The sequence below is a fragment of the Puntigrus tetrazona genome, chromosome 5 (genome assembly GCF_018831695.1).
Source record: "Puntigrus tetrazona isolate hp1 chromosome 5, ASM1883169v1, whole genome shotgun sequence".
Taxonomy (NCBI): Eukaryota; Metazoa; Chordata; class Actinopteri; order Cypriniformes; family Cyprinidae; genus Puntigrus; species Puntigrus tetrazona.
Window position 1 is genome coordinate 27,569,785 of NC_056703.1, and position 10,730 is coordinate 27,580,514.

The window sequence follows — 10,730 nt, forward strand, 5'->3', positions numbered from 1 at the left end:
TTCTGTCGTTGAATGAGAAGTGCCGTAAACTGAACACTACCTGTCGCAAAAATCATCTTACGTTTTCTTATGGAAAAGTACGTATATAACAATCACACTAAAGATTAATAAACAAATTCTCGTTTAATTGAGTTAAAAACAGTCTCTCTCTCTTTTTAAACAAACCATAAAAAGTTCTCATTAAAGAGGCTCTGGCACAGCCCGCTCACCTCTAGGCTATTAAGACTATTTTCGCAACGCGTTTTACACGTGTCCCTCCTGGCGCACGGTCGCAGTGTGATGTGAATCTGAGGGGGAAAAAAAAAAACACTGGCAGAATAAAGAACTGTGTAAATGATTGGGATAAAGCAGATATTCCTGCTTCTGGTAAGTTTGTAAGAAACAAATAATTACTTGCCGCTCGTTTCACATTAAATTGTAGTTTGGAATCTAGTTATTTTGTATAATGATATCATATATTCATATTGTAATATGACATGATGCAGACTTGTCACCCGGCGTGTATTTGAGTTCTTCTCCTCGATCTCTTCTCAGCTGTGTCCGTGTGAGCACAGATATGATCCTCCAGCGTGTGTCAGCTTCCAGCAGCAGGACTAATGGCTAGAATAAACAGGACGTTTGTATTGACTCTCCTCATCGTTGCCAGCTCAATATTCCTCCTCTTCCAGCTCTTCAACTACAGACAGTATTCATCAAAGGTGACAAGGCAAAATATACAAAAAATCGATAATACTAATTACTAGTTATCATTATCACTAATAATACTACTTTATTTAGAATTATTATATCATTTTTATTGTGAACTTTTTTGATGATGATGAATGGCAGCTTCTATTCTGAGTGACAGCTTATATTACTGTATTTTACCGATTACTGTATTAATGTATTAACTGTAATAATGTATTAATTATATCCAAAATAAAGTTTTTTGTTTATATATTTACATTATTATAATATATATATATATATATATATATATATATATATATATATATATATATATATATATATATATTATAATAATGTAAATATATAAATGGAAATTCATTGAAACATTTTCACAATATATGCTGTACATGTTTGTATTTATATATACATAACAAATACACATTATGGAAGAGATGTGATTAATATATATATAGACGTGATATAATATATGTTAACATATAATATAATATAAATATACACACACACACACACACACACACACACACACTCATACAAAGACGAACAAGATCACAGCAATCAAAGTCTTAATTTTGTTGGTTGATTTCTTGCATATAACGTTGTTACTTCTTTCACTGTAGAATGGACTTAACGCGTTCAATAGTAAAGGATATCTGTCTGGAAAAGAGGCACATTGGGTGAGATTTCCATTGTAATGATAAAAAGTTTAGTCAACAGCTCAAAATCTGCCCTTAGGGCTAATGTTGTAACTTCTTCTATAAACACCAGTTCAAATGCCATGGAGAAAGTTTGAGCAAAACATGCTAACAGCTGTAATGGCAGATCTATTCTGGGAAAGGGGGCGGGGACTAGCAGCTCATTTGCATTTTAAAAGACGGGCACAATATTCAGCCTTTTTCTGCGTCCTCTGAAAATAGGATTTTTTTAAAAATAATATGATTAATGGATCTGTGGGGCATTTTGAGCTGAAACGTCACATACACATTCTGGGGTCACCAGAGACTTACATACTGTATTGTATTACATATTGTAAAAAGGGGCATCATTTGTCTCCTTTAATATTTTGTCTCACTTTTATTTTTGTACTCTAGCATTTGCTGAAGAAGTTCCTGGGTCTGGTCCATAAGTTTAAATTGCCTGTGTTTCTGGTAGACACAGAATCTCTGAACCTCTTGTCCCAGGATGCAGTTCTCTACAGGGACAGTCAAGTGAAAGAGCCCCACTGCGGTTTCCTCTGCACACACAGGGACTTCACCACCTTTGCACTTCTCGGGAATCTCTGGAAATACGATGTGAGGAATTATTGTGGAAAAAAGCCACTTTTAGACAAATTAATTTAGATGTATTATAACAATAGTTTAATGCAAGATGTTTATTACTTCTCTATACGTATTCAGGCTGCCTTACTGGACGCGGCAGCGGAGCGAGGTCTGGAGCTCCTGGAGATTCATGGGAAAGACCCCAGACTGATCAGCATGGATGATCTGACAGCAAAAGAAATACCGCTTCACTTCCTGTTCCGCTTTAACAGCCGTCTGGTTCATGTGGTTGTTCTGTATGAGCGCAGTGGGAAGTACCTCTGGCACGGCCCTCTCAGGCTGAGAGGAAGCATGGACAGGACATTCGCCCCTTTCGGAAAACTGGATTTTGGCCGTCATGCTGGGGCCTATGACAGGTGACGCCATGATTATTGCATGTATGCCAAGTGAAACCAGCACAATAATCCACAATCCATCAGTTAACAGCTTGGGAAGCCAAATGAAGTGTGTAAGAAACGAATCCATCTTCAAACAGTTGTGATGAGACTATAATATAGTCTTCTCAAGTCATTCCAGTTTACAAGCCAAACCACTTCAAAACATCCCTAAACAAATATCTAGCTAGATTTTGATGCAAGAGGGGAAGAGAGGATGAATTTTTCACTAGAGGAAGCCAGAAGCGACAATTTAAAGTTATGACGCCTTGTTTTGGAAACACATCACTTGATTAACTGGAGGGATGTGGATTATTTCGGACTGTTGTTCTGACGGCACCCATTCACTGCAGAGCATCCGTTGGTGCGCAAGTGATGGAATGCTGCATTTCTCCACAGTTTCCACAAACATGACAAAAGCAAAAGCTAATTCTAGGTGGAAAAAAAATCAGGTTTGACGCGCATTGATTCATTTCATGACCACTTTCTCTCAGGCCAGAGCTCATTCTGACCACTCTTGATGGGCTTGATGTAAGAATCCCCAAAAACTACTCTCGTTTCATCCAGGAGCATTCTAGCAGTCGCTTTCTGGAGTGTCGCTGCAGAGAAGCCAAGGCCTTTTACCAGGTACTGTTGAATGATGGGAAATAAAAAACAGATGTGTAGGTGTTTTGAACATCTTAATTTGACTGTTTTATCTGGTTTAAGCATTGAATCTACATATATATATATATATATATATATATATATATATATTTGGTCTCATAGTCAAATTATTTTGTGCAGCTGTATCCAGAAGACACCTCTACGGAGGCTATGGACTTTAGGATGAGGGCTAAAAGCCTGCTTCATCTTGCTTCCAAAGTCCTCTCTGTGCTTGGAGTACCGTTCTGGCTCAGCAGTGGAACCTGTCTTGGTAAGATGCTCTCAACATATGTAGTATCCCTCCTTAAAACATCGACTAATTACATTACTCAGTTACTTTTTACGTCAAATAAACCCTTTCCAGCTGTGCTGCCATTGTGGGTTGCATGAAGACCTGGGTCATAACTTCATAACTTTCCTATTGGTTCTATTGGCTCCCATAGATTTTAAGAGGAGACTGAGCTAAAACTACCTTCGGTGAGTAATTACATCGAATGACTCCCATCTAACTCCTGTCCCGTGTCCCACAGGTTGGTACAGGCAGTGTAACATCATTCCTTACAGTAAAGATGTCGATCTGGGCATTTGGATTAAAGATTACAGGCATGACATCACTCAGGCGTTTCAGAAGGCTGGTCTCCCACTGAAACACAAGTTTGGGAAGGTGAGGGGGGATTTATCACACGGAAAATAACATCGCTAGATGTTTTGTCCGTTCCCTTGCCTTAAAACCAATCCACATCGATCTCAAAAAATTACATTTTGGGTGGACTCATCATAGAAACACTGTAAGCACAGGATGCAAAAACCGTAAACGTAAAGGAAACACTGTTGTAATAAATATTACCCAAAAATGAAATTCTGTCAGTAGGATCGATCGATCGATTGATTTGAGGATAAATCAAGACCAAGACATTTGCTGACATACTTTCACGCTTCTTTCCTTTAAATTTCAGGTTGAGGACAGTTTGGAGCTCTCCTTTCAGGGAAATGACGTGAAACTGGACATTTTCTTTTTTTACGATGAAGGTGATATTGTCTGGAATGGAGGCACGCAAGCAAAGAGCGGCAAAAAATTCAAGTGAGTATTACAGAGTTTTCTGTTATCGTTTAAACATTTGCTTTCAATCAGAGATGCTGAACTCTTCTGGGGTGAAAAAACATTTTTCATGGAATCATTTGTTTTTGTCTTGCATTTTTGTCATTACAGATTTCAGATGAACGTTACTTTACTGAATTGTTTTAAAGATACAAGTAACTGACACATGCATTAGGAAAAATTCATTTGTGAACCCTTTGAAGACAACCGGCTTTCTGGATTTGCCTTGCTCTTTAAATAAAGACGTAAAAAGTCAGATTACTGTTTCTACAAGCGCAAAGCTTTTTGCCACGTCCCACATTCTGGAACTTCAGTGACCGTTGTAGAACATTGTTGTTTTTTCTAAATATATCTTCTTTTATTTGTTTCCTGACAGATACATGTTCCCACGATTCAGTCTGTGTTGGACTGAGCTGATGGAGCTAAAGGTCAGAGTTCCTTGCGAAACCGGGGACTATGTGATGGCCAACTATGGACCCAACTGGAACGTTCCTGTGAAAACCTGGGACTGGAAGACCTCTCCGTTCAACGTACAGGAGAATGGGGTCTGGCCTGTGAGGGAATGGGATGATGTCATCCAAGTTTACTGAAGACATCATGGAAGTTAAAGGAATAGTTCGCCCAAAAATGAATACTCTGTCATCGTTTATGTACCCTCGATCAGTTCAAAACTGGTAGGAATTTCTTTATTTTGCCGAACACAACGGAAGATATTTTGAAAAAAGTTTGTTTTACCAGGGTGTTTTGGGTCACCATTGACTTCCATAGTGGGGGGAAAAAAAGTGGAAGTCAATGGTGACCCAAAACGATGACAAGAGTTTTCATTTTTGGGTGAACTATTCCTTTAATGTATTTAGTTATATATATTAATATGAGTCGTTGCAGTTATCTTAAGCTACTACTAAGTTTAAATGTTTCAATGTTCCTTTAAAAGTCTGCAGACCTTGACTGTAAGAGAACATTGAAAACAGAAGAGATGTTAACGTGGTGAAGAGGTTTGTTTTATTCATGTAAATCTGTCCTGTAAAGAGGGTGGTTTTAGGTTTGATTTGAGAATGTGTAAATAAAATGCTGGTGTGTCCTCGGTACGGTTTTGTTTAAATTGAATAATAAACTGCTGTGTGAACTATTTAGGGTCTTCTTTCTCGTGATTTTTAATTGCTGATGTATTACTGATACATACATTTTAACAACTGCAAATGATAGCGCACTAATTTGTGAAATTTACACATTATAGTTGAGTGGTTTGGGACCATGTGGACCAAAAATGCGTTCATTTCATTATTAGAATGAACGTATAAACTTGCATACGCCTCTCTTTCAAATTTAACTTTTATATATGTGACCCAGGACCACAAGAACATTTATAAGCCTCAATTTTTCAAAATTGAGATGTACTCAAAGATCAATAAACTTTCCATGATGTATGGTTTGTTAAGATAGCTTCGACTCAGACACATATTAGCCCATCTCAAAATCTGGACTTTGATTTGGCGCAAAATAAAACCAAAACAAAACAAAAAAACTTTAAAGTTGTCCAAATTAAATTCTTAGCAATGCATATTACTAATTAAAAAGTATGTTTTGATATTTACGGTACAAAAAAAAAAAATCTTAATGTCCTAATGATTTTTTTGCATAAAAGTATGATCAATTTGTCCATAGAATGTATTTTTGGTTATCGCTATTAATAAAAACCAGTTTTAATTTGCTGGAATATGTGGTCTGACAACAAATTTGAATGTTTTTATTGTTTGATAGCTGTATTCTTTAGCTATTTTATTAACCTAGTCAAAATAACTATTTAAAGTGAATACACATACAAAACATCAGTGATTCATTTTCTTTTATTTTTTGTTTTGTACAAAATGTATCCATATAGTATCCAACAGATACTCCAACAACAAATGGCTTAAGTCAATTTACAAACCTTCATGACACATCCTTTTAATCGGACAAGAAACAAATATGGGAATATTTACCCACATCCGAATCAAAACTCTACAAAAACAAGCCTAGCTGCAGACAAAGCTATAGAAACATACTTGATACAACGGTCATATTTTAGCGGTGCCTTGGAATACTGGCACCTATGACCTTATTTAAATGTACAACAGAAATCACAAAGACAAGCGCAGAGTAAGCAAACACCTAAAAACTGCAACAGCCATTTAAGGAACTCACAGTCTGGCTCACAATCTGAAAGTGGGGAAGAAACAAAAACAAACAGAGAAGCAGCTCCTTAATTACAGGAGCAGCTACAGAACCAATGATTAAAAACAGAAAATAAAAAAAGAATTGAGGGTAAAAATGCTTTTTGGTTTTCACAGTTCAATTTTAAATGCACTGCATGCATGATGCGGACAATGGCATGAGATTGACAAAACATTTTTTTTTTAAAAATGCCCAGAAAGATTTAGTTCAGCTTTATGATGAACTTCAACTGTATATATATATATATATATAAAAAAAAAAATCTAACAATATCTACAAAATGAAAAGTGGGAGAAAAAAACAAAATGGAAAAAAATAGGTTTAAAACAATCTTCCCCTATCTCCGGTATCTGCCCCTCTCCTTCTCCCTCTCACGGTCTCGAATCCGCTCTCTTTCCCGATCGCGTTCTCTGCCACGCTCTCGTTCTCGGTCACGCCGCCCGTCCCGTGGCCGGTCGCGCTCTCTCTGACGGTCGCGCTCACGTGGTCGGCTCCTGCGTCCACTCACCACGGCCTGCGTTCGTCTCAGGAAATCGTCCACTCGCATGTCATAGTCATGCTATCAAACAAAAGTTTTAAAGACCGATTGAGTAATCAGACGCTTAACATCAAGAAACAGTTTTCAGCCAATCAATGATAAATCGAAACACTGCATTTCTAGTAGTCAGGGTTATATGGACGTGTGTGACTGTTGCACTCACGTCTTCAGCAGCATCTCGCACGTGAGTGGCGCACTACAAGAACTTAAACATACACTCCCAAGACAGCTGTCCAATCAGAAGACCCCGTTTGAGTCCACTTGATGCAATCATCATAATCGATGAATATTCAAAAACATACATGTGTATAACTTAATGTTGTAATTTTATTTAGTTTGTTTGCAAGAGATGCTGGCCATTTTCTACTTTGGACATGACAAAATGTATGCAAAAAATGTACGTTATTTTCTATTTTTTGGGAAGCAATTAATTAACAAATTAAGTAATTAACAAATAACCATAAATAACTTCCTTGAATGCACTTTTCTTTAAACCAAAACAAAATCCCGCCTTTAAAAGTATATTTACAGTACAAACCTTTAATGAACTATGTAAAATTTTATAAAAGAAGAACAACTGAAGCAATTAAATGCTGCAGTCCGTAACTTGTGTTCAAAACGTACAAAATTTCTACAATAAGAGAGTTGTTTCGATTGTGTTTATATTCAAACTATTTAGCCCGGTTTGGGTAGGTACCGCCGCAAAAAGGAAGTAGTTCCGGCTACGATGTTCTTCTCCAACACGCAGTTCTGTTTATAGACCGCTGGAGTGTCAGTTGAACGTTAAAAACGGCAGGTTTAATAATTGTAACCGAGGTAAAGTAATAAATGAATCGTTTTGGTTTCAGGTCGCATCGCCCAGCTCTATGTTAAGGGAGTGTTCAAGCCGTTTTAAGTGGTTAAACATTACCAAACTAGAAGCGAAAGATCGAACAACCCTCTTTTCCCTGAAGCGGGCATCGTGGGGCATGGGATGGTGTCCAGAGTAAGGAGGGTGGGCCTGGGGTGGAGGAGGATGATGCTGGTAGTATGGGTGCTGGGGAGGATGCTCCATTCCAGGGTATGGGGCCTTCAGACAAAACAAAGTGTCAGGATTGAAACACATGGATAACTAAAACAACGGATGCAGAAAACTCCAGTGAATGTGGGCAGTCTTACCATTCCTTGCCATGGTGGAGGAGGCCCAATGTTGTGGTGGAATTCTCTCATATAGTCATTGTAGGACTAGACATAAGAAAATGTGTGAGTAGTGTTTAAGGACATCTTATGACTTTATTAACTTGTGCATTCAATCAATCAGAAAAAAAACCTAATGGGGTCGAAGTTGTTAAAGGAATAGTTCAGGCAAAAATGAAAATTGCCCTATATTTTACTCACCCAGAAGCCATCCTAGGTATATATGACATTCTTCTTAAAGATGAAGAAAATTAGAGTTTTGAAAAAAATTGATCCTGGCTCTTCCAAGCCTGGTAAAGCTCGTGGATAGAGGCCTTTATTTTAAATCTCTGTAAATCATATATATCCTCAAGCACTGCGGCGTGAAACTAACCTATATGCTTTTGGGGGTAATCGCATGTCCTCTTAAACAAAAATATTTATAGCTTTTAAATATGCAAATAACCCATCGATCTACTTTAGAAGACATTTGATAACCCCCCGGAAGGCATATTAGTTTTACATTGCGATACTTGTGGATTCTGGACATTTTCTTGGAAGCTTCGTAAATCTACAAGCATCACCAAGCTTAGTCTGACTTAGATGACTTCGAAGTGAGTGAAATATGGGGTGATTTTAATTTTTGGGTGAACTATTCCTTTAAGTTGACACTACTGATTGTGAATAAGTCTTCCACCCGAATAACAAGACTACAATTTTCTGTTTAACATGTACCCGGGTTATAAATGCTAATTTACGTTGATTTAAAGCTTTAAAACTTACTCCATTGAGAAACACATCTCTCCTAACACCAGAGAAGCGCCTGTGAAGAAACGATAGGTTATAAGTAATATATTTATAATACAACCATTTACAATTGGAAACTAATGAGGACAAAAAAAAAACAATACCAACCTGTCCACAGGTGGATTGCGAGGGTCTTGCATAAAACCTAAACAGAAAAAAACGAGACGGGTTTCACAAATTACAGAGAGGTGGTCCAATTATCCATCTTATGTAAAACTCCGAACAAATGCTACAATTCTGAGCAAAAAGCTAAATTCAGGAAGTCTGGGGTGCCGTTTAGCTTTCATACTTACTATGCAGAAATACAATTCTCGCCTAAGGTACCATTCTTAAAACAAGCCACTTTTTGTGGCCTATTACTGTGGCGCTCTTTCAGAAAGCAGACCACTGAGCAGTGAAACAGAAGAGAGAGAGAGAGAGAGATCTACGTGTCAGATATTGACCTGGTCTCTGGGGAAATTCTGGCGTGTAATCAATCCTGGGCCTCTTCCGGTTGTGCATGTCATATTCCTCTGGACGACGCCTACATAAACCAGGTACATTAATGTGAAAGATGGCACTGATTTGAAAATAAAAAAAACAGACAGACATGAAGCATACAAACAAAATACCCTTCAGTTATCAGTGTGTGGGTACAGGATTACATATCAGATTTCTTCATATTTTAGTTAAATAGTAAAATATTTGTGAATAGTATAACATTCTTTGGTGAGCAACTAAATGAATGCTTAAGCTGCATGACACCAAGTAAAGCATGGCTGTAAGCACAAACCTCATGTTCAAACTTTCTTTTGAGATCTTAAAATGTCCTTCATAAAATATTCAGGGTTCAACACAAGTCATTACTGACAGAATTCGTAACTATGCTCATTTGAGCATGTCGAAACAGATGGTCAAACGGTCATCCGACCACTGAAAAGCTGATGCAGGTGGATAGATTATCTAGACTTGTAGAATTTTTAATATTAGTAGCAGTGGTAGCTTTTGGCTAGCTAAATCATTTCTGAAACATTTTTCACTTCATCTCCTTTACAGCTGTGACCACAGCCATCCATATTCAGAAACATGTGCGTTTTCAAAACGTTTAAAATTAAGTTAAAAATGTAGACCACTGCATTTTTACATTTCATTAAACTCAAAACCCCAAAATTGTGTGTTTTTTTTTTAAATCATGGTTACAAAAACCACCCAGTTAAGCCACAGTCATTAAAGTGCACAATTTTTCAACAGTAAAGCAAAAAAACTAATGGAAAGGCTAACTAAATTTGTCCATGTACATTTTTGTATTTCAAACATCATGAGCGTGTAACGCAGATAACGTTTGTAATTATACATGAAATGATTTTAAAAACTTGTACTGAACCCAGAACATTGCTTTAATACTGAAGCCACATTGATGTAGTTTTTTTTTTTTTTTAAATGCTCAATCCTCAGCAGAGCTCTACAGTGCGAGCAATTCACAATGTTCAAATGTGAAAACTTCTTTTGAAACCCGCACAAGCGAAGTTTGACAGCTAAATCACAACTTGTGAACTCAAATGATACCATTTATCTTCATTTAAAAAAAGAGAAAAAAAAAGTTGCACAATGCATTTGGTTGAATTTCTTGATCATTTTTCATTAAAATGAACAGAGAAATGAAAAAAAAAGTTTTTGAAATGTTTAATATGTTTCAATGTGGATGTGCTCTTGCATTCTGGTGTGCATGATGTATTGATATTTGTGAGGGTCTGGTAAGATTATTTTCCTACATTTAATTTGGTGTGACTTCTCAGTTGACTCAAATACTGAAAATTAAAAAGTGAAGTTCAAGTAAGCATTATTAATATATTTGAAAGTTCAATTATTGTGTTAATTGGTTCTAATTATATTCTTGGGCAGTAAAAGATCTC

General features: G+C 36.9%; 2 protein-coding genes across 7 annotated transcripts in view; one reads left to right on the forward strand and one right to left on the reverse strand.

Moving 5' to 3' along the window:
• Positions 1–258: 258 nt before the first annotated feature.
• Positions 259–5,255, forward strand: fktn (fukutin). Its single transcript, XM_043240885.1, has 10 exons — positions 259–366; positions 535–698; positions 1,308–1,364; positions 1,779–1,979; positions 2,085–2,362; positions 2,875–3,007; positions 3,167–3,296; positions 3,556–3,689; positions 3,982–4,106; positions 4,501–5,255. The coding sequence occupies exons 2-10, from the start codon at positions 597–599 to the stop codon at positions 4,712–4,714; spliced, it is 1,374 nt and encodes a 457-aa protein (XP_043096820.1). The 5' UTR covers positions 259–366; positions 535–596; the 3' UTR covers positions 4,715–5,255.
• A 698-nt stretch (positions 5,256–5,953) lies between these two features.
• ythdc1 (YTH domain containing 1) overlaps positions 5,954–10,730 on the reverse strand; it is a 14,173-nt gene continuing 9,396 nt past the window's right edge. For 5 of the 6 annotated variants that reach the window (XM_043240874.1, XM_043240872.1, XM_043240873.1 and 2 more), the window contains 6 exons: positions 9,282–9,361; positions 8,947–8,983; positions 8,815–8,854; positions 8,035–8,100; positions 7,787–7,945; positions 5,954–6,897 (listed from right to left, as the gene is read on the reverse strand). In XM_043240874.1, the coding sequence (XP_043096809.1) occupies positions 6,676–6,897; positions 7,787–7,945; positions 8,035–8,100; positions 8,815–8,854; positions 8,947–8,983; positions 9,282–9,361 (604 nt within the window). In that variant the 3' untranslated portion in view covers positions 5,954–6,675. The remainder of the gene's footprint in view (positions 6,898–7,786; positions 7,946–8,034; positions 8,101–8,814; positions 8,855–8,946; positions 8,984–9,281; positions 9,362–10,730) is intronic. The other variant, XM_043240875.1, reaches the window with a different exon arrangement.

Coding starts and splice junctions, on each gene's coding strand:
- fktn (XM_043240885.1), top strand. CDS start 597: ATGGCTAGAATAAACAGGACGTTTGTATTGACTCTCCTCATCGTTGCC. Junction 3,008..3,166: donor AAGCCAAGGCCTTTTACCAG/GTACTGTTGAAT, acceptor TATTTTGTGCAG/CTGTATCCAGAAGACACCTC. Junction 4,107..4,500: donor AAGAGCGGCAAAAAATTCAA/GTGAGTATTACA, acceptor GTTTCCTGACAG/ATACATGTTCCCACGATTCA.